General features: G+C 29.8%; 1 protein-coding gene and 1 pseudogene across 2 annotated transcripts; both read right to left on the bottom strand.

Moving 5' to 3' along the window:
* Positions 1–3,009: 3,009 nt before the first annotated feature.
* LOC120119244 lies at positions 3,010–5,180 on the bottom strand (annotated as a pseudogene).
* A 16,828-nt stretch (positions 5,181–22,008) lies between these two features.
* Positions 22,009–23,248, bottom strand: LOC120119967 (E3 ubiquitin-protein ligase BOI-like). 2 transcript variants are annotated; one of them, XM_039139748.1, is made up of 3 exons: positions 23,090–23,248; positions 22,672–23,002; positions 22,009–22,579 (listed from the first exon to the last, which is right to left on the bottom strand). In XM_039139748.1, the coding sequence occupies exons 1-3, from the start codon at positions 23,140–23,142 to the stop codon at positions 22,061–22,063; spliced, it is 903 nt and encodes a 300-aa protein (XP_038995679.1). In that variant the 5' UTR covers positions 23,143–23,248; the 3' UTR covers positions 22,009–22,060. The 2 variants fall into 2 exon arrangements, with proteins under 2 accessions (XP_038995679.1, XP_038995678.1); XM_039139747.1 differs by having other exon boundaries at positions 22,672–23,005.
* Positions 23,249–24,535: the final 1,287 nt, after the last annotated feature.

Here is a 24,535-nt window from a genome sequence, read left to right on the forward strand (position 1 = left end):
GAGGTTCTTCACTCATACAAAGCACCGATAGTAAGAAGAAAAATTAAACAGATGAAAATCTTGAAGACATAAACTGAAACAGAAGAATTTGAGTTTTAGTGGGTGATGAAATGATGAATTATTTTTGCACGAAAAATGAAACAAAAATCTAAACTTATCATTCATGAGTTCTTCTATGTGTATAAAGAAGGAAAAGTGACGAGTAAAGAGTAAAAACTGAAGAGGGGAAAGGAAAGTATTATTTTAAATTTTAAGTTTTACCCGGGTCGAGTCGGGTCGGGTCGAGTCGGGTCGGGTAGAGTTATTTTAACCTTAAATCTGACTCCGAGCCGAACCCGAACCTCTTATATATAAAACCTGACTTGGCAACTCGAAATTAAAAAAAAAAATCCGACTCCATCAGGTCGAATCGAGTTGAAACTCGTCGGGTCCAGATCTTATGCCCATCCCTACTAATGTGTTATGCAATGAACCCTAAAATCTTGAGATAAATCACATATCTCAATTAAAAACAATGAAGACAGACTCTCATGCAGTCTTATAATCTCTCTAAAATATTGTTTTACATACCTGTCCATGGAATAATTAATTCAAACTAGCTAGGAAAAAATGTGTAGACTTAATCAATCGGTCAATAACCACCCAAATTGAATTCTTTTTATTTGGTGTCATTGGTAACCCATCATAAACTCCGTCATGACTCTTTCATATTTTCATTGGGGAATAGAAATTAGTCGTAACAAAATCGAAGTCAAGTGATGCTCAATTTTTACTTGTTGCCATGTTAAACACTAAGTAATAATTACAACCCTTTTCATCTATGACCATCAATTAAAATGACTTTTCAAATCTTGGTACATCTTATTACCTCTTGAATGCATCGTCAATGAATTAGAATGTGCATTAATAAAAAGTTCTCGCTTTAGTTCATCACCACCATCACTTTAGTTGCTACGATTCTCATTTCTCTGTTAGATATTAACTCAAATTCTAATTAGAAATTAAGTTGTATTATATAATTCTTTTAAAGGTTGAAGATTACTTGGTGATTAAGTTGACATGGATAAGAATTTTTACAGAATAATAATTCATTGTGATCAAATATTTGGCTCTATAAATGGAAAACATATCTTAGCCTTTAGAAGTTTACATTGTAGAAATAATTTTTGTAGAAATATTGAAAGAGTGTTTTAAGATATCTCGAATCTTAGTATATTGACGAAATGTTTCTTTAAATTTTAACTTTTGAAGTTTATCACGATGAATTTGAGATATCCTTTTAAAAATAAAAAATATGTTTCATTGAGTAGTATTTTTATATAAGGTTCAATGTTATATTAATATTCAGCCTAAAATATAAAGATTAAGTTAAATTTAATTATTTTTACTATCATATCATTTTAGCAAAGTAACTGAAGTTAATAGCTAGTAACTAGAGCTGAGCAACGAAACCGAGAAAATCAAAAAATCGACACGAACCGAGTAAAACGGTTCTGTTCGGTTTGGGTTTACCTTTAAACTGTTCGGTTTCGGGTTGATTTAAAGAATCAATTATATTGATTCGATTCGGTTCGGGTTTTCCATATGGAACCCACTTGTTCCATATTGAACCGAATTGACAATTTTTTTTTTGAATTTATAGTTTCAAGTGAAGTTTTCATTGAAAAACCGACAAACCGAACCGAACCGAAAAAATCAATTTCACATAATTCGATTATTTAATCATTCGGTTTCGATTTCTGTTTAAATTTTAAAAAACCGTTTATTTCGATTCGGTTTCATTTTTAGTAAAAAATCGAATCGAACCGAATACACCCCTACTATTAACTAAAATAAGACGTATAAAAAAATAATCAAAATTGACCAAAAAGGGACCATCAATATTATTTACCCATAAGTTACTTTATGTCCGAATATAAGCAATAACGGGTTGGAAATATGTCATATAGAAATATTCATGGTAAAATTCGTTCACTGTGCATTCTATTATTATGTTTTCAATTGATTTGATAAAGAGTTCAACTTAATGGTTTAAGATCCACTTATAATTCAGCGTAAAATTAAAAGTTTTATATTTTAAGATTATTAGATTAAAAAAATTAAAGATTGAGATTAATTTTTTATTTTTTTTCTAGTGAATGTATTTTTAATTTTTTTATAATTAATTGCTGCATTTAATTTCTTTCATCTAATGATTCTAAAAAGATGATATATGTATATATATATACACATGACACTTAAATTATGTAAACATAATAAGTTTAATACAACTTTAAATAAATAAATTATTTAAATTTAATTAAAATTTATAATTCATAAATAAATATTTTTTTCTTTTAACCATCAAAATCATCTTCCATCTTTACTCTTTTCATTTCTTTCGCATCCTAGTTTTTTTTTTTTTTTTTGGTTTCATACAGGAAAACTCATCATCTCATTCTCATCTGAATCTTGGATCTTCTTATTTTCTGGCTACCCATTGCTTTTGCCATTAAACAGGTAAATGCGACCATAATCATGAATGTTCATGATCATGCATTGGTACTTTTTATTCAAATCCCTCAAAACCTCAGCTTTCTCGCTGCTCTAAACCTCTTAATCCTTTGCCAAGCAGATTTGTTTTATAAACCCTAGACTCGATTAAAAAGAATGGAGGCTTAAGGACGACAAATTTTCGCTTGCTCTGACATTGTGATTTATTCTGCATGCAGATTTTATGGCTTGGTTTAAATTTTTGAATGACAATACAGCGCAGAGTTGGTCCAAGGTTTCAAAATCTACGGAACGGTGGCAAACATCGGAAAGACATAGAATGCATTTGAACCCTCTAGACTAGTAATTGGTGGAGAGATTAGCAATAATTGCCACTGGGATTAAAAGGTGTACTACCATATCCTTATCCTCTATGCATTGGACTTTACAGTCAGATGTGTCTAGGAAGTTTATTTGTTATATGTTCTTGCATTGGGATCTAATATATAAGCTCTTTTTGATTAAACACAAAAGGAATAGAAATAAATGAATGAATTGAATATTAAGTGATTCAGGCAAAGATGGCAGCACCATATGAAGATTGGATGACATCAACAAGGAGTGGGAATTGTAGGAAGGCAAATAAAGTGACTGGAATACAAGCAATAAAGGCTGTTGGGACAGCAATCCATGCCAATTTTTGGCTAAGCACAATGCAAAAGGTTGCACCAAATGCTACCAGCATTGCTGCTATGGACATGAAAAGGGTTGCAAGACCCACAATCAGTCTCTGTGGGAGCAACCTGAAGAAATCCTCTTCCGCGTAAGGCGAAGTCAGGATCGATAAGAACATTAATATTGAGGTGACCGAAGAGAACAATGCGAATGCATCTGCCATAGCGAAAACTATGAAAGATTCAGATTCTAAATATATGGGAGTTCCTCTGTCATTGTCATTGCCTCCTGGCACAGTAAAGATAGCAGCAAACATTACGGTTGTGATTAGCGTAGCAACAAGCATGCATGAGGAAGCCGTGATACAATATTAAGTCAAATGGTTAACCGAAATATTCAAAATTTGGTATAGAAATGGAGTATTTTGACCTTAAACCACAATAGTTCTCTTTGCATTTGAAGAGCTGCACCAGATACAATATTAAGTCTATTTGGAGGAGCAATCTTTGCAGCCAAATGCAGTATGCAGTGATTGTTTTTGTTTTCGTCTTTGTAAGCAACAATCATATCCTTATGTGCCCCAATACCATTGATAAGTCTAAAGATCTTTTCTTGACGATGAATGACGGCGATATGAAAAATGCTGCGGCTATCCTCATCAACTCTCCATATCAGATCGGGATAAGACTGTATAAGTTCAACTACGAGCTCCACAACTCCGAATTCTGTTGCGATAAATAACACTTGTGAAGGGCTTCTTTGTATATCTGTAATTTGTGAGTCTTCTAATAATAAAATTTGATCCCATAACAGCTTCACAATGACAACGGCTTGCATATGCAGCAACTTTTTCTCATAAACGGCTTTATGTCCTGGGACTAGAGTTAAAAATAAATTAGATATCGGATTCTTTAACTATGCCAAAAGGAGAAGGAAAAAAAAATATACATTTCATATCAGCGCCTACTTGTTTTCACTATTGCATGCCAAAGTTTTCCTGCTAAGCCAATTAACACTGCACCCATTCCGAAAAAACTTGTTAAACTTGAAGTTCTGATCAACCTGGAATACCATGAAACTTGTCAAGTCTTAAAATAAGAGAGAAACCTTGATTTGTATCGCAGCAGCAGCGCTTTGACATGCCCGACGAGCATCTACATTTTACTTCTGGTTCAACGTAGATCCCTGCAAGAGCGTACAAGTATATATTATTATGATTACAGGACAATTTTTCTGGTTTTAATCTCAAATTAAAACTTACATGGGTAGATAAATTTCTCCCTAGTTCCCAGCTCACTTTTGCTGGCAAAGGCTGAAGGTTTTCGAGCTAAAACATGAAGCGCTGTCTCCCCATTCAAATCGCGCAGAACAGCCAATTACGGATTGTGCTGAATTAAGAACAGAGCTACATCTAAGTAGAAATGGAGAATGATTAGCTATTTTGGTAGGAGGGTTCTTCCTATAAATGGTTCTTTGTAATTACTAATAAATGAACAATTAAGTATGGACCCAATGGCACTAACCCTTACTACATGCAAAGAAAAACATCTAATTGAATTCACTTCATAATCATAGTTAATACCAAATAAAATAATAAATCGGTGGTGATGGATGCTATAAGTAACCCAACGTAATCATAGTTCCCCAATCACCATTCAGTGCAGCTTGAAATAAAGGTGCATACAAGGTAAGCCGTGTCGAATTCCTATTTTTCCCTGGCACTATATTGAATCTTTGAATTCGACAAATGAACTCGAAATATCATTTAAACTCTCGTTAATGCGAAAGCTGATATTTACCAATCGTTGGAAGCACATTTGGTAACATAGAGGGTGGGGGAATTGCAAGGAATGCTCTGGTATGAACTTGTCAACTACTTGAACAGGTGTTGCAGCACTAACATTAATGTTAACACCCATGTTGTTGACAACATGAGTCTGATGCGAGAACCGTAGAGCACTTGCATGATCTTCCGGGGGGAGTGGGAGTTTACAGGGACTATTATTAAAAGGGCCGGAAAGCGAGGGTGGCATTTATGCATGCGCCAAAGGCTTATGGCTCTAAATTCAATTCGAGTGACCCAGATTTTTTGCAAGAGGAATGGAAATTTCTACATTATATATACACATACATGGTACGAAGGGAAGTGCTTAGTTAGCATCCCGTTAACGTCAAGGCAGCCCCATGAGTAGGGCAAGAAGGGAAGCTTACGCGTTGGCAGTTTGACTTTAAAAGGAAGGTGGCACGATGAAACCAAATGGGTAAATATACCCTTATGATGGCATCAACTTTTATGTCCACTCATAATAAATTAAAAAGAATTAGTTAATTTCTCCTTATTGAAATTCTAATATGATTTTTTTTACATTTTGTTTATGATGTGGCAAAAATGAACAAAAAAACTAATGTCAACATTTCAATAAGCACAAAATGACTAATGTGGACATTTCACTAAGAAAAAATGGAGTTAATATTCAGTAATATTTGGGTCAATTTGAAAACGCAGAAGTTTTAGACAAAAAAAAGCAAATAATAAATTTAGAGTTAAAATGACTAAACTAGTAAAGTTAAGGAACCAAATATTATTCTAACCTGGCCAAATCTCCACTCAGATCTAATACATCAATAGTGTTCAAAGTGATATATTATTTTTAACATGTAAATTCTTACAAATCACCATGAAGTCCTCAGATTCTAGCATAAAAATATGTAAAATAAAATAAAACCCTATTCGAGATACTCAGAAAACAAAATTAAGAGAAGTTAAGCCGCAGGACCTTTGTCCACAAAGTCGACTAGCTGACAAATTCGGCATATACTTTGGGGTGGTTCATAAACATAAAGAGTTGTTCAACTAAAATCAGTGAGTTCCAGGGACTGAACTATAAAATTTAAGAGAGATAAACTTGAACTTCATATTTTAGAGGGTGAAAATAAATTTTTAACAGGAAATATATACATAAAATCTAATATATATCAATAACACTATATTTTTCCTCATAACATCTCTTAAGTCCATAAAAAACACAGTAGAATTTTCTCGTCCAAATTCAAACCCATAAATTCTTTGGGTTTCCGGAATAAAATTTTAGGTTTCTCGTGGTAACATTTCTCATTACGATGTTTCGAAACTCGTCGGCATAAATTTTAAAAATAAAATTTTCAGTTGCAACCATAAATGTAAACAGAATAAATAACATTTTGGGTTAGTCTTATAAATTTTTTGAGTTAAATAACTTGATGAGATAAAAATACAGTAACATGCTTTAGATATATAGAGAAGTATTAAAAAGAATTGGGCTGTTTCTTCTTTTCGCCGTTATAATCAATTTGATGGGAGCAAGTTTTCACATAAACATCAGCAGCAAAATCTTAAAAAATTTCAATGGAAAAAGAAGAAATACCAGCTTACTTAAAGGAATTCATTTTCATCAAAAAAAAAAAAATTGTTCAAATTCAGCAATACTACACTACCTGCCCTCCAGTTCTACACGCTGCATCGGTACCTTCTTCCCCCTTCCCCTCGCCTTATCAGCCTATCACTATGAAAGATGCTAAGTTACAGAAGTTTATCCCAAATTGAAAATGATTCAAAATGGGCTGGATCCAGAAAAATAGCAATTCGAGGTACTAAAAATTTTCTAACAAGTCATTGTGGCCCTCAAACTCATAAAAAAATTCAACTTGGTCCTTTGACCAACAATTTCCATTGTTAACTGTTACGATGTTAACTTGACGGTCCATGACTAATTATGAATTAAATTGGGTTTTTCTTTTTGTCGAGCTCGAGGGTTAAGTTAACTATTTTAAAAGTTTAATGGCTTGTTTAATTTTTTAGAAAAAATATTTTATATTTTAAATATAAAATTATTCAAAATAATTATGGGTCTGTTTGTTTCACGAAAATAGATTCTGGAAAATAGATTCCGTAAAATGAATTACATTATCTGGAAATCATTTTACAGTGTTTTGATGATGTTGTGTAATTCATTTTTCACTGGTTGGTAAATTTTTAAAAAATTCTTAATTATAAAAATCAAATATAATAAATAATATTATTTTTTAACAAAAATAATATTTTTAAATATTAATATAATTTATTTAATACTATTTATGTCAATATTATTATTAAAATATTATATCTATAATTTTCTAAATAAAAATATTATGATTATTATATACTTTTCTTAAAATAAAACTATTATAAATTATATTGATTATTTATTAAAAAGAATAATATATTATAAATTATATTGATTATTTGTTAAAAGGAATAATTTATTATTAATTATTTATTAAATAATAACATTATTAAAATATTAAAAATAATATTAAAATGAGAATATTATTTTATATTTTAAGGAATATATATTAAATATTCAACAATTCAATAATATTATTTTTATAAAATTAATAAATAATGTTAATTTTATTAATAATTTATTATATATTATTAACATAAATTTATAATATTACATATTATAATAATATAGTTATAACAATAAAATATAATATTATATTATTAAAATTATCAATAAATATAATTTAATAATTAATATTTTTATTAAAATGATACTATAATAATATATTAATATTAAATATATAAAATAATAATGTTTTGAGTGTTTCTGCTTTGAAGTGAAAAGTTCGTAAAATAACTTACGGAAAATCAGATGGTAAATCATTTTTTCAGAAAATGACTAGTATATTCAGTTTACCGGGAAAATTAATTATATTAACCATTTGTTTTTCGCCAAACAAACACCGAAAAATGAGGAAAATATTTTCTAAAAAATCAATTACAGGGAAACAAACATACCCTAAATATAAAAGGCAAAAGGGTACATGAGGCCCTTGTATTTTTCCAGAAAAAAAAAAACCAATGTGACCCTCAAAACTTTTTGCACTCAATGTGACCCTCGAACTTAGAAAAATAACCAAATGTAGCCCTTTGACCAATGGCTTTCATCTTTGACTGTTACGATACTGACGTGGCGGTCCACGATACTGATGTGACAGTCAACGGTGGTTGGTGACATGACAAATAGGCTAAATTAGTTTTTCTTTTAAGTTCAAGTGCCAAATTGATTTTTTTAAGTTCAAAGGCTTATTTATTTAAAAAATACAAATATTTTAAATTTAAAAATATAAAAATATTAAAAAGTTAAATATAGTTAATCATTAGTATTATTTATTAAATAAAAATATTAAAATTAATAAATATTTGTTATAAAATTATAAAATTAAACATATGTAAAAAGTAAAAAAAAATTAAAATATCACATATACGAGAATAAAAATAAAATATTTAAAAATAAGAGTAAAATATTCATACTGGTACGCATAAAATTAATTCTAAATAATTATTTATACTGCATTCAAAATAATTATCATCAAATCAAATTTATATTATTTTAATTACAAATTTATTAATTCATAAATATCTTTTTAATATCATAACTAACTATACCAAAATTTTCTTTAGATGTATCAAAAATTGCAACTAACTCTGAACTATAACATTATTATGTGTTCCAAAATAATGATGCAAATACTAGCAATGATGAAAACAAAATGCTTAAGTGAAAGAATCAAATTTTAAAAGGGGTTCAAAACAAAAATTAAACGCTAAAGGACTTAACATATATTTGTAGTATTTTAAATTTAAAATATTTGTATTTAAAAGAAATCAAATAAACTCTTGAACTTTTTTAAAAAATCAAATTTTCCCTCAAACTTAAAAAATAATTTAGCCTATCTACCATGTCATCCGTCATCGTGGACTATCACATTAGCACCATGAAATGCCACGTCAACATCGTAATGATCAAAGAATAAAAATGTTGGTCAAAGAGTCACATTATGTTTTTTTTTTAATTTCGAGTCACATTGAGTGCAAAAAATTCAAGTGCCACATTGATTTTTTTATATATAAAAAAAGTAAAGGGACCTCATATATCCTTTTGTCAATATAAAAAGTATAAAAACAATTAAATTAATAAATAAATTTAATATATATAATAAGAAAATACTAAAAGCACTATTCATATTAGCTAAATATATATGAAATATGGTGGCATTATTAAATCAATAACCCTCGTTAAATAATTTTTTGAACATCCAACCCCTCCCAAGATTATTTAGATGGATGCCCCAAACGGCACACGTCGGGCTACCTCGCGTCCTATGAAACACGATGCAATTACTCGCTTCTCACCAGGCGCGAGATACGTCATACGTGGATGCACTTTTCACAGAATGGTGTTTAATGTTGGTATTTAATACCTCGCACTCTGCAGAACGTGAAATCCACGAGACATTGAATCATCGCGAGTAATTTATCGCGAGCTGTATTCAATATACTTCGCGTCTTACAAGATAAGAGGTATGTTGTTTGAATTAAATGTAAGAATTTCATTTATATGATATGATAATAGTACTTTATGTTGCTTGAATTAAATGTAAGAATTTTATTTATATGACATGATAATATAACTTTCTTTTTATGTTAACATTTATTTGAACATAATATTTAATAAAATAACATTTATTCGAACATAATATTTTTTATATATAATATTTATTTGAATATAACTTCTATAATCTTTAATAAAATAACATTTATTGAAACATTATATTTTTATACATAATATTTAATAAATTCTATACTCTCTAAATAACCTATTTGTAAAATCTATCAGAACAAAATTGTTTCATGGTTCCAAAACAAGAAGCATAACAAGTACATAGATTGTTATTGTATCATTGTCAATGTTGGTGCTGTGAATTACGTGATCTGTCAGTAGGACAAGTCCAAGCTTCGATTTGTTCTGGGAAGGCAATATTGTAACGATGCCATGACATTAACCCTAAAAACGGATTCATCTCCAGACGAATAACTTCTAAATTTATTTTCGTGAGATCAAGATCTCTCACGATTCGAAATCCTTTGTCTCTTAAATCGCCCCAGTAACAAATTAGAATGAGGCCATACACATATATGGCATTGATATTACCTTTTTCGGCTGCTTGCTTCAAATATCGTAAACGGAACTTCAAATTTATTCCACTAGAATAATTATACATGCCTTCTCTATATAAAGCTTCATGATTAGTAGCAGCATAGCATCTTTCGTGAAACCTTTCCTCGGCTTGGTTCCACAACATGATAGCGTAATTCTTCATTGAAACATTTTGAAAAATATAATCCTCGTCTGCAGCTTCATGAAAACTCTTGCAACTCAACCGCGTGTTGGGTAAATTTTGTTAATTTTAGATTAGGGACCAACTTAAAGCCAATTAAGAAATTAAGGTTAATTTTGTTACTGAAATAATTGGGTAAATTGAATCCAATTAAGAACCAATGCTAAATTAATTAGTCAATTAATCCAATTTCATTAACAAAACAATTAATGACCAAAATGAAACTAAATTAAAGAGAGGCAAATTAATAATTCAATTCAAAATAGGGACTGAATTAAACTAATTGAGAATTAATAATTCAATTATTAATCCAATTCAACGAATTAAAGATCTAATTTTAAGATTCTAATCATAAGGGGAAAATTTAAAAAGAGATTAAACCTAGACTAAATCGTAACGATTCCAAACTTACCAAATAACTGGTGTGAATTAAAAACAAAAACACTAATAAATCATTAATAAATAAGTGATGACTTCCATGACTTGGGCTCCCACATCTCTCATCTCCTTCACAACATTTGGACCTTTCAATCTTTTTTGGGTCAATATCTTTAACCCGCTGAAACACCAACCCAGCCCAGGGTTATATCTGTATTGTTCAATTTGGTCTTCAAATTTTCCACTTGCACGACATGATACATAGAATAAAAGCAACTAACCTATTAAGTGGATCCATTTATAAACAATAGTGTTCTTTTAAAGATTTACGTTCGAATAATTACGTCTGTATGGTAAGTGTATGAACAAATGCTATCTTAGTGAATAAATTCCGTTGTCAACTTTTTTCAAAATGTAACAATAATAAGGAATGGACTAAAGGGTGTTGGGTTGTAGTCGCACCCTTCAAAAATTTAAATTTTTATATAGTTTTAATTTTTTTTATATTTTTATTGATAATCTAATTTTGTATCTCTTAAAATTTTATAATTTCAAGATGATATTCCTTAAATTTTTAATATAAATTTTTAGTTTGCATCTCCTAAAACGATATTTTGCGTTCCTTCCTAGCAATAATTCTTTTATCAAAACAGATATAAATGTGCAAGTCCAGCTAAGCTCCCTTGCAATCTTGATTTCACATTTTCAATAACTTTGGTTCCTATTCTTCACCATGAAAAAAGGTCAAGTTTGATAAGGATTGTAATGTGTACCACTTTGACAATATGAATGGAATCATAATCTCTCTCCAAACATGAAAGTAGCATCCACCATGTATGCTGGTCACTGTAATTTTAAGGTTTTAAAAAGGATTAACGTAAAAAAAAGGTGCTCAATTTATACATAAAGTTAACATTAGGTTCATAAAAAAAATTTCATTAAAAATAAGCGTCTACAGTTTCGGTCGTTACACTTTTAGGTGTCAATCGTTAAATTTGAATTTTAAATGACACATGCCAAGTTCATAAAAAAATTGAAAATTTTATTTAAAAAAATTTGAAATTTTATATATGTTTGACACATGTTACTTAACATCTAAATTTAATGGTGATAATGGTCCAGACACTTAAAAATGTAATATTGAAAATGTTAAACATTTATTTTTAACAAAAATTCTCTAGACACCCTTTAAGTATAATTTAAGCATTTATTTTTAGATTGATCCTTTTAAAAAAAAAGGAAAACACAATCCTTCTACCCCAAGATGAGTGCTGGATTGATTTGCACTAAGCCTCCATTAATGGAATCGAAAAGGATCCAAAAGTTTTGTAGGCAAAGCACAAGGGAATTACTGTATTTTCTAGAGAGAGAATATGATGTGGTCACCCATCTTTGCTAACACCTTAAACAAAGATTACTCTTTTTAAACCCTTCAAATAAACTCAATAATAAAGTAGAATGTTATACTCCTTAAAAACGTTGGATTTAAACAGTTATGTTTGTAGGGTATATGTTATTAATAAATTATAATCACTCCAAATTAGTAAAAAAAATCATTAAACTATTAAAAAATTCATTACTTTATTTGTCAGTTCCCTCTCTTATTGGTGTTTTTGATTGATTCAACCATCGAATAATGCTTTACTTCCACTCCAATACCACCCACAATCTGTACAAAATCACACCACCAGAATTTATATGCCTTAAAAGTAAACTCATGCCTTTGAAAAATTCCCAAATAAAGGCACATGCATTGCGGAAGGGTCATGATTCTAGATTACTAGTGCTCCCTTTTTATCTCTCAGCTTGTATTTTATTGTTTTTTATTAACTCGGTTGAATATAAAATAATATTTACTCGAAATATTTTAATTATTTGGCAATAAAAATTAATACATTTTTACAAACATTGTGCTTGAACCTATAATTTTAAAAGATAACAATAACTCTTTAACAGTAGATATAGTTTGGATAGTGTTCTCTATCTCAACTTGATGTTCGAGAGTGGGGCACCTTTCCATGTATAAAGTGGATTGTTTTATGACACACCTTTCCATCTCTTTACACAACAGGGTCCCATTCTCCCTCTCATCGTCTAGGACACTGCCCCACTAATCAAAGATACAAGGACATGGACCTAGATGCTGGGATCCTCTATTCTGTGTCAGACAATGGGTCCTTTCCACTCACAAAATACCCATACCAATACAAATAAAGAGTGTGGGGACCAATGTGTCATTTTCAATACTTGTTTGATATCAAAAGGTTGGCAAAAACATGTGGGATGGACTAATAGCTTGTCTTGATAGCTCGTTATGTCTTGATATGGCCATGTTGTCCAAAAGAGAAGTCTTTTTCTCTTTATGTCAAAAGTTCCTAAGCATCTCCTACACTCCAAACCGTCCATTCACATTGATTCAATTAATAGGCCATTTCACAAAAGCAATCAACTTCTACCTATTTATATTTGTGATTGCTTAAATTTATTCATTTCTTATAAGGATAAACCTTTTGAGAATTTAAAATTTTTATCAAATTATGATTAGGTATAACCTAAGAAATGAAGCAAAGCTAAAAGAAAATGACAACTATTTTATTTTTTGTTGACTGTATCTTTTCTTGTCATCAAAGAGAGACACGTTTATCAACTTTGTATTTAATGCTAATGTGTGTGTTATGATTGAGGATAAAAAAGAAAGTCTTGGGGAGAAAGGAAATGGCCCACATGACATTAACATGTGATTCTATGACATTGAGGTTGAAAATGAACAGCATACTTTATTTTTTAGGATAAACTACACGTTTAGTATATTAACTATCCCTTTTATTTTATTTTAGTCATTCAATTATTATATTTTTAAATTGTACCTAAAGTTACATTTTAATTTCATTTCGGTCACCTGTCATAAAAAAATTAATCGATGTGGCATTTTTTTAAAACTTTTTTAATAATGATGTGATATTACTTTATAGTGACACGTCGGTAGCACTATTAACTTTTTAATGATGAGTAACAAAAATAAAATCAAAACGTAACGTTATATATGATTTTAAAATAAAAATAATTTAATGGGCAAAACATAACAAAAGTAATAATTGGAATACTAAAAGTGATATTTTCCGTATTTTTTAGTTCACTTTGGTCAAGACCAAAGTAGACACGAGGGTGGTTGGCCTCCTATTTTCTTAAGATAGAAAAATAAAATTTTTATTTTTCTTAATTGAAGTGATTGATGTAAGATAATAAAAGAAGAAAAGATGAGATTGGGCAGTATACATTGCACAAATCAAGCAAAGCACTCGATTGAGAAAAAGACAATTGATTTAGTATTTGATGGGACGACCTCTTCACAATCATAATTATATTTCATATGTAGCAATCACACCAAGAAACTAATTATATCTGCATTATCTTTTTTCTATTACAAAAAGAAAGGAAGTTGATTTGTCAAGTAGAAGATATGGATGATAGATCATCCATGGGCGGCAAGTGGGTGCATCATGTATCAAACCATCTCATAGTTTTTAATTAACATCTCATTTTTTTTAGTGTACTAATCAATTGTTGACCATTCCTTTGTGACACCAGCATTACATGGGCGGCAAGAAATATAGAAACTCTAGTTATAAACAGAAATGTTCAAATATAAAAAATTAATAAAATGTTCAAACTCCTGAAAGTATTTAATAAATTAAAAATATTTTTTTATAAAAAAACAAATTAATTCAACAATGGAACATTCTAAAAATAATAATTCTTCAATGATAACAAAATAAATACAAATATTTTAATAAATTATATATATATATATATATAAATTCTTCATTTCCATTAGCATGTGCATTGGGAACAATGATCTTATCTATTATTTTTCAAAAATAACATCAACATTTATTATTTTAAATATATTATTCATTGAGTTTTCTAAGAAAGAAACCAGAAAACCATACATTACTGAAATCATTTCTATTCTTATTTAGTTTAATATAAAAATTTTAATTACACTTAACGAGGTGCAACTTTAAATTACTAAAGTAATTTGTTTGGTATTCCCATAATTAAAGCAAGATAATGATGATTTCACCTCAAATTTAATTGTTTACATTATTCTTAGGATTTAATGCAGATCCATCAAAGCTGTTTTTTTTTAAAGGTGATTAAGCTATTTGATGGTGTGACATGGGTTTTCAAATTAATGTTATTTTAAGCCGACAAATTGACAAATAATTCAAAAAGCAGAAAATAAAGGTGTATTAACTGAAAAGGAATATTTAATTAAAATTTTCAATTATATTTTATCATATTTTTTTGGTAACTATCATAATAATTAAAAAAATAAACAAACTTACACTTTATATAACTAAATGTTACACCGTATAAAGGCGGGATGTCTAAAGTGGAGGGCTGCTATTGGAGTTTTGTGTGACAAGAAGGTGTCTCTAAAACTTAAGGGAAAATTTTATAGAATGGCAATAACATCAGCGCTGCTATACGGATCAAAATGTTGGGCAATCAAGAAGGATCACGTAAGGAGGATGGAGGCCACAGAGATGAGAATGCTTCGATGGGCATGTGGTAGGACTTTGTGGGACATGACACCAAACTCTGCAATTAGGATGTCATTGGGGGTGGTGCATATATCCGAAAAATTGAGGGAGGGAAGACTACGGTGGTTTGGGCATGTCCTTAGGCGACAACCATCGGATGCGGTCAGGAGGGTAGAGTCGATTACAGCCGACGGTGCCAGAAGGAGAGGACGACCAAGGAGGAAGTGGGGTAGACTGCTTGAGATCTGATTTGAAGGATTTATCCCTTACCGAGGACATGACCTCTGACAGAAAAGTATGAAGACTTAAAACCAGGGTAGCCGAGTAGTGTGGGTCACAATCATATGGTGTAGCATCTCTATCTACTTTTAATGTCTTTATAGTAATTTTCATGACTTCTACTTTTTATACGTTTCCGTCATTAGAATTTATGAAGGCTTATAACTAAGGTAGCGGAGTAGTGTTGCTTTAGTTTAGGTTTTAACCCATTTGACTTTATTCATTCTCGTACCTTGCTATCGCTAACTACTGTGTATCCTTCTCTTCATGTTTCCTCTTTTTAAATTTAATCGAGACTTATGTTTCTGTCTATATACAGAGATTTTTACGCAGAGATTTATTTGCATGGATAACTTCCTATTACAGACGTGCATATGAAGACTGTTCACCTATGTATTTATTTATACATGCATTGTATTTTATCTTTATTTTCAAGTTTATGACTGCCGGAGGTCTTCTACGGAAGCTGCTCTCAACCTGGCGTTGGGGGCAGCCTACTACCCTATCTCCCCCTTATCCCATTGTATATGAGAATAGGGTTTTGTTGTTGTTGTTGTTGTTTCAGTAGTTTAATATCCATTTGTAATTCGTTTCCGTAACAGTTAGATATGTTCATATCTATGTTTTGTTCTAGTTTTTTTTGGATGAGTTTTTCACCTTTCCCTTGTATGGTTTTGTAATGATCTTAAGTGATTAGTTTTTTATGTAGATAATTATAGAAAAATATTATAATTATGTGTTTAATCAAGCCGTAAACCTTCATAATAATTTTACATTTTTTCTCAATAAAATTAGCTACTTTTGTTTCTGTAAAAAAATGGTTGTTTCTAAGGGAAAGAAAAAAAGTATTTTTTTATATACTAATATATATATATATATATATATTGAATGTAAGAATGATGTATAATTTTTATGGATTATTAACGTATCAAATGATGATATATTGTTATAATATTTTAAATTAATTTGTGATAATGTATAATTATTTGATTCATCGACAATATATATAATATTCATTGATAACATATCAAATAATGATATATATATATATATATATATATATATATATATAAAGTTTTTTTAATAAATAAGAAGTTAATTAGTTTCGATATCATACTTAGGTGGCATTTGGTTCGCTGGAATATTTCTGAGGGAATTGGAATCTGTGAAGGAATTGAAATCTGTAAAGGAATTGGAATCTGTCAGGAATTGGAATCCAATTACATATTCTGTTTGGTTGGCAGAAAATTGAATTGGAATCTAATTCAATATTCTGTTTGGTTCGCAGACATGTCATATGAATTTGATTTCAGTAATGTAAAATGACAAGATTGTCCTTCTTATTTTTTTTCTTAATTTTAGTTTGTTTTATAAATTATATGTAGTAATATATTATAAAATTTAAAAATATTAAATTTTAATTTTATTGATTGATTATTCATTTCAATAAATTATAAAAATCATGCTAATAAACATCATAAGTTAAAATCATCCCAATTAGGGATGGCCATGGGTCGGGTTGGGTTGGGTTTTTGGTCCACCTGACCCGACCCGAGAACAAGGGAACCTCCACCGAGACCCGACCCGACCAAAATAAAGTTTCACCCAACCCGACCCGACCCGAATATATGAATTAGAAACCCGACCCGACCCGAAATAATAAAAAAAAATTATTAAATAAAAACATTGACTTAATTGAAAAAAATTATATATAGAGGGGTATTATTATAATTATTCCTAAATAGATAAGGTAAAATTATATATTTTTTGGGTAGGGTTGGGTCAGGTATTTTTCACCCTAAACCCAAACCCAACCGACCCGAATATCACACTTAAAAAAACCCGACCCGATCCGACCAAAATAAAGTTTCACCTGACCTGACCCGAATATATAAATTAGAAACCCGACCCTATCCGAAATAATAAAAAAATATTTTAATTCAATAAAAACAGTGACTTAATTGAAAAAAATTATATATAGAGGGGTATTATTGTAATTATTCCTAAATATATAAGGTAAAATTATATATATTTTTGGGTCGGTATTTTTCACTCTAAACCCGAACTAGACCCGACCCGAATATTACACTTAAAAAAACCGACCCGACCTGACCAAAATAAAGTTTCACCCGACCCGACCCGAATATATGAATTAGAAACCCAACCCGAAATAATAAAAATATATTTTTATTCAATATATAAATAAGTTACCAAAAGATTAATGAGATTAGTATGGTCAAATTTCAATTCCCTCCAACAAAGGAATTAAATTCCATCATAGAATGGATCGAATTCACTCTCCCTCATTTGATGAAAAGTTAATGTCATGAGGGATTCTAATTCCCTTTGAAAATTTGAATCATACATGATAAAACGATGAAATTAAATTCAATTCCTCCTAATTTCAAAGGATTTTTGCGAACCAAACGTTCATTTCAAAGGGACGTACCGCAAAGTTGAATGCGTCTGCGTTGAATTTGACCACATTATTTTGTTTTCAGTTGAAAGAAACTTTAACCGCTTACTGTAGAAGGTTAATGGAAGGAGTAAGTTGGATAAACAAGCGGATAAAAAGTTACACGTGTCGAAAACCCATTTCACGTGATTCTGAGTCTTAACAAAACAAAAGTGTCCAAATTAGTAGGTTTTGGTCATTCCTTTTCTTTTCAATTTAAATAATTAAAAAAATGAAAAGTCTTTTCAGTTGGCTCATGCTCACGAGTGTCGTTATTTTTTAAATTGTTTTAAACAAATATTTATGTAAATGACGTTTTTATTTTGGGTGGAGTAAAAATATATTTTGCCATACATATATTTTATTTTCCTAAAGTATGACTATTAAGATGTGTTTTTTATCTCATATAACACGCCTATCAGCAAACACAAATATTTTGTTGGGTGACATAAAAGACACGTTTCATGCGGAGTATCTATAGAATTTAGCATCTTCGAGGTATGAAAGAGCAATTTATCTTTAACAAATTTATCTCAATGAATGAAATACAACGTTAAAATCCTACCTTATCCGGTACGAATGAGCATACCATCATCTTCAATTAGGTATGTCTCACCAGGTGCGAACCAGCAGATGGTTGTCTTTGAAATCCTACATCTTCATGCTTGAAGGAATAGATCAACTTTAGAATCATACCTTATCAGATGTGATGGAGCAGATCAATACTACCAAATCAAACTTAAAATCGGATAAAATTAATTCTTTTCGCTATCGTGTCACACCATCAAGCGATTCAGTGATCAAAATGTATTCACCTCATAATGTTAGTGACTGGAACATAACTTTTTTAAAATTTGATGATCAAAACAAGACAAACAAAAAAATAAAAATGTCCTCCAATGTAATTTACCCTTAATAAAAAAAACTTAATCTCATTAAATCAAAAGAAAAATTAAATTCTAAACTTTAAAATAATATAAAAACCTTTATCTTGATATTTCTGGTGCTCAACCCCGAAATCTCAAAGAATAACAACAACAATATCATTCGATATGTGCTTCAACCTTTTATTTTCCTTACTTAAAGATGTAATATTTATATTTTAAAATTTTAGTTGTATAAAAGTACACATGGTGGGTGAGTCTACTTTTAAGAAATTATAAGGGACTCTTTCAAAACTTACATTATTAAAGTCAGCTCTTCTATCCCACTTTCATCTTCTTTTACTGCACAAAAGAAGTTCCTATTTATCTCATCCACTAATTTAAATTTTAATATCTTAATTATATTATAATCTCTATTCATTTTTACAAATTATTGTCTCTAATCAAAATATTCTGTTTCGAAGTTAAAGGTATATTGAATATATGATACTAATCGGCAGATCAATAATAAAATTTAACCACTCATAATGATAAATTTGTATCCTGTCCTCCTTGCTTTAATTTTTGGTAAATAATTTAAATATACACTGAAGAAGAAGAAAAGAGGATAACTGGCTCCATTTCCCCTAAAACTAATTCAATTAGAAAGATGATTAATCACATTTTCATATGGAATTATCACGTTTTGTTCATTAATAGCTTCTTCAATTTATTGGTAAAGGAGTGCATTAGAATTTAAACAACACAATGTTTAAAACCCTATCCTATTAGTTTAAGTAATAAAGGGTAGGTGGTCTTAGAAATCTATATATTTTTTGGCACAATTATAAATCTATATTTAGCAACAAATAAATGCAATTATAATTTAAGGTTAACTACACATTTAGTATTTCAACTATCACTTTTGTACCATTTTGACCACTTAATTTTTTTTAAATCATACTTAAAGTTAAATTTTGGTTACATACGTTAAAAAATTAAATGAACTATTGATTTGACATTTTTTCAATGATGACGTGACTTTATCTTATGGTGACACCTGAGTATCACCGTTAGTTTTTTAATGGTGTGTGACCAAATTAAAACAAAAAATAAACATTAGGTATGATTTTGAAAGAAAATAGTTAGGTGACCAAAATAGAACAAAAGTGATGGTTGAGGTACTACATGTGTAGTTTAGCCTATAATTTCTTAGTCAAAATAATGACAACTATTAAAAAAAAGCCGAGGAACCAAACGTCTCTTGGATAGATGGATAGAGATATATATCTTACAACAAAAAGTAGCAAAGAAAGCTAAGGGAAATCTTAGCTAAGCTATTGGATAGTATTAAATACCACTCATTCAAGGGAAAGGGTGAGCTTATAGACTTTATTTTTCTATGGTAAATTTAATCACGGGAAAAGAAAGACAACTAACACTTGGTTGCCTAAAAATGATAGCTAGTCCAATAAGTGACTAACACTTGGTTGCCTGAAAGTTATAGCTACTCCAATAAATTTATACATTCATGTTAAATTTTGAAGTTAAGTTGGATGGAACCCTTTTAAAGAAAAATCCTTTTTCCTTAAAAAATCAAGACTAACACTTTATTTAAGAAATATTAAACTCTAGAATAAATCTACTTAGTGATTGAAAATATGTTGTTTTTCTCAAAAATTTTGGAATATTGATATCTCATATCTTTTTAGTTTAAATAAAGTCTCTGTCCTTCTCAATTTTTAAATTTAAATATTGAATGATTCCTTGTTCTTTTGACATAAAACAATTTTACCCTATTAATATCTTATCCTAACTCCGTCTGTAATTAAACTATTTAGAAATAGATTCAATAAGCATATAGCCTCTCATAGTTACTTTGTTTATCCTTGACAGTTGTTTAATTCAAAGAGAAGAAAAGAAATATATTTAAGCCGTCTCACCTAACCTAAAATAATTCATAAAAGAGACAAAGAAAGATGAGCATCCTAAAGGAAAAAGAGTTCAATGTTGTGAAAATTTACATCATAAAATATTTTTTTTATGGGTGGTGAAAATAGAAATGGAATACACTTTATATGTGAATGGATATATAGGGTTGTGCAAAAAATATTTTTTTTATGGGTGGTGAAAATAGAAATGGAATACACTTTATATGTGAATGGATATATAGGGTTGTGCAATCTTTCACTTTACATAGGTGTACCTGTTAACCCATTACAAAATCAAAGAAATTTGAACTAAAAACCAAAACACAATATAATATGTGAAAAAGAAAAGAAAAAGTAAAAATAATGGGAAGAAACTTGGGGCATATCAATCATTGCATCCTTTCGTAACTTTCAAAATAATATTATTAGAAAGGATATTAAAAAGTTTTATACATAAAATAGAACTATTAATTTTATTATCAAACAAGATTATTCAAAGATGCGAGGATTAAATTAAGTTTGCGATGTAATAACAAATAATTTTGACTGATATTAAAATTTAAATAACTTATTCTCTCCCTTCAAAGAAAAGAAAAGATTTGGATTAGAGTGGTTTAGTACAATGGGGGTGTGAGAGAGCCTTTAACGCGGGGGCAAGAAAAGAAGGGTTGGGAATTTAAAACGCATAGGATAAAGGGCTCTCGTGAGTGGTGACCATCCTTCCTTTAATCCTTCAAAATCCATACACAAAAAATGAGTGAATCAATGCACCACATATGAACGCCACAAATTTACAAATATCTTTTAATGGTGTGATTATAAAGATAGTATTTGTTTAAAAAATTATTCATTAACAATATATATATCATATAGATGTAGTTATTTGAATTTAGACTTCAAGAGATAGTATCATTTATTTTAATCATTGAGATCATTTAATAAATTCAATAAAAATATTTTTGAAGATATATACAACATATATAATCACATAAATTATTTTATATGATTGACATAAATAAAATTTCAGAATAAATACGATCATCAAAATTAATAATTACAAAAAATATTTGATAGTAAATAAACAGTTATCCGTGCCCATGATTCAATAATTGTGCCACTTACTATATCAAATTTTGACAAAAAAAAAATAAAAGGGAAAAAAACTAGAGATGAGATAAAAAAGAATAAAATGAATGTGAAGCATATCTGAAAAGATATTTGCATTTTCTTTGTTTCAGCTTGAAAGAAAGAGAGAGTTCATCCGGACATGTTAACATGAACGCTGGCATTGGTAACAGAAAGACAAACTGGGCAAGTGTCGACCATGCTGGACCCACACATTGTACATAAACATAGATGTCTGCATGGCAGCAACAGTACACTCGACTCTCTCTCCCCACACTTCCGGCACCTCCTCCCTTGCGGCGGCACCACCACCTTGCGCCACCCTTCGCCGCTGCTCCCACAGCTAGACTCCGCATCCTCTTCCAACGCGGCGGCATCTCCCTCGCCGCCGACATGTGCCATGACTTGTTCTAGATTGGTGCGTAGGGAATTGGCCGTCGCCTCGTTCGTTTGCGCCAAGTCTCGCCACAGTTGGTTCTCCACGTATAGACTTTTAACCCTTTCTTGAAGAAGCCAGTTTAGTTTCCCGATTCTTTGCATCTCTTCGTCTTTCTCCTTCAGTTTCTTCCTCGCCCTTTCTTGGATTGCAGTAATCAACATTCTTGATTGCCGCTTTCTCCTCTCTTCAACCTCCAACCTCACCTTTTCCGTCTGCAATTCATGCAAAAAAAAAACATAAAAATTCATCAAGAAATTCCAAGTTAAACGTAATAAGAAAAAGGTTTCTTCTTTAAGAAGCTTACATGATCAGAAATGAAACGATCAATATCTTCTTCTTGTTGTTGGATCTGGGAGAAGGCATCGTTATCGAGAAGCATGTTCATTGAAGGGACGGAGTAGGAATTAAAGTCACTGGTGAGTGAATCTCTAGACCTTTTTCTTGGAGCTGAAACTGGGATATTCATGTTGTAAGACAGACCACTGTCGGCTTTGTTGATTGAAGTTTTGGCTGAGAATTTTGGATCAAAAACAAGGGATTGATACAATGGTTGCATCGATTCAGCCAGAGGAACACAAGAATCCATCTGGGTATTGTATAGATTTCCCATCCCTTGACTTGTTTTAATGAAATCTCTGCTTCAACCAAATAGAAAATCACGTTAAAAAACAAAGAAAGAAACTTGAAAATGAAATAAAATCATGTTGAAGAACAAGAAGCACCTATTGATGATTAACTGAGGGAAAATATTCATATGCCGAGCTTCAACTGCCATTGCTTTTGATTTTGCTATGAGAAAATAGAGAAATAATTTGGATTTCGAGAATGGCAGAACAAGGAAAATATATCAGCATGAATACATTATATATATAGGGTTTATTTGGGCTTTGGCTTTGAATGGAAAGAGAAAGTTCAGAATAAAAGCAAGAGATAAGAGAGGGAATCTTGTAGTTATATATATATATATATATATATATATATATATATTAAGAAAAGAATCTTGTAGTAATTTATTGTACACATAATTTGATTGGAATTAGTAAAACATGGAGTGGCAGATTTTATTACTTAGATTACGTTTTCATGTAGATTCAATTCTTATATTTCTTCTTTTTCTAATTTTTTATTGGAATTTTATCTTCACTTGTTACCAACTCTCGATTTTGTTACATCGAATACTATTGTATGCCATCAAAGTAGATCGAAATACTTTAATGGTTAAAAAAATATTGTTTTCTTTTTAGATTTTGAGTTCGAACAATTATGTTTATAAAGTGTGTTCATTGAGAGACTTTAGTGGTTAAAAAAAGTATTGTTCTCCTTTAAGATCATGAGTTCGAGTAGTTGTGTTAATAGGGTATATGCATTGTAAATGACTAAGAAATATTATGATCAGATGCTATATTGTAATCACCATTTACTATTAAAAAGTTCTTATTTTTTATTTTGGGTAAAGTACAAATGATCCTCCGACTATATGATGTTGTTTTGTTGAGTCCAACAATTTCAAGATCATATTTCATCATATATTAGTCAACAGGTAGACGTCCAACTCAGACTATCAATAATTTTTTTAATAAAAAAGGACGAGATTAGAACAAAATAATAAAGTGATCATTTTATAACTTTTAATAATCGAGTGATATAATAAAGCAACATTCTACAATCGAAAAATTATCTTTTAACTTTTAATAGTATGAAAACTCAACAAAACAATATCTTATAGTCGAATAACCATTTGTGTACTTTAAGCTTTTATTTCTACTATGTTCTTTTACCACCAAAATGAACTTATAAGAGCATTAAGGGAATTTTAGTATTGATCTTTTAATTTATTTTACATATAATATGACTCTTAAATTAGAAAAATTAATATGATAGATTGATCAGATTGATTAATGAAGAGTAACATTAATTTTTAAAATGAGGATATGACAGTTTACAATAATGATATGATAGTCCACAATTGATGATGATGTGGTAAAAAGATTCGATTGAAATTCTAGAAAGTTTGAGGGTTATTTATTTTTTTTTATAAATCTAAGGGTTTATTTAAAAACACAAATATTGTTTAATTCTTTAAAAAAACTAATAAAATATTTTTGAACAATAAATATAAAAATATTTAAAATAAAAATCAAATTATTATTTAAAAACAAAATAATTTA

Source organism: Hibiscus syriacus, unplaced genomic scaffold, assembly GCF_006381635.1.
Source record: "Hibiscus syriacus cultivar Baekdansim isolate YM2019G1 unplaced genomic scaffold, ASM638163v2 tig00110332_pilon, whole genome shotgun sequence".
In the NCBI taxonomy this organism is placed as follows: Eukaryota; Viridiplantae; Streptophyta; class Magnoliopsida; order Malvales; family Malvaceae; genus Hibiscus; species Hibiscus syriacus.

What these genes read in the sequence shown, in the direction of transcription:
- LOC120119967 (XM_039139747.1), bottom strand. Translation starts at nt 23,142, where the DNA reads ATGGCAGTTGAAGCTCGGCATATGAATATTTTCCCTCAGTTAATCATC. An exon ending in CCTCAGTTAATCATCAATAG is followed by an intron (nt 23,006 to 23,089) that starts GTGCTTCTTGTT and finishes ATTTGGTTGAAG; the next exon opens with CAGAGATTTCATTAAAACAA. An exon ending in ATCGTTTCATTTCTGATCAT is followed by an intron (nt 22,580 to 22,671) that starts GTAAGCTTCTTA and finishes CATGAATTGCAG; the next exon opens with ACGGAAAAGGTGAGGTTGGA.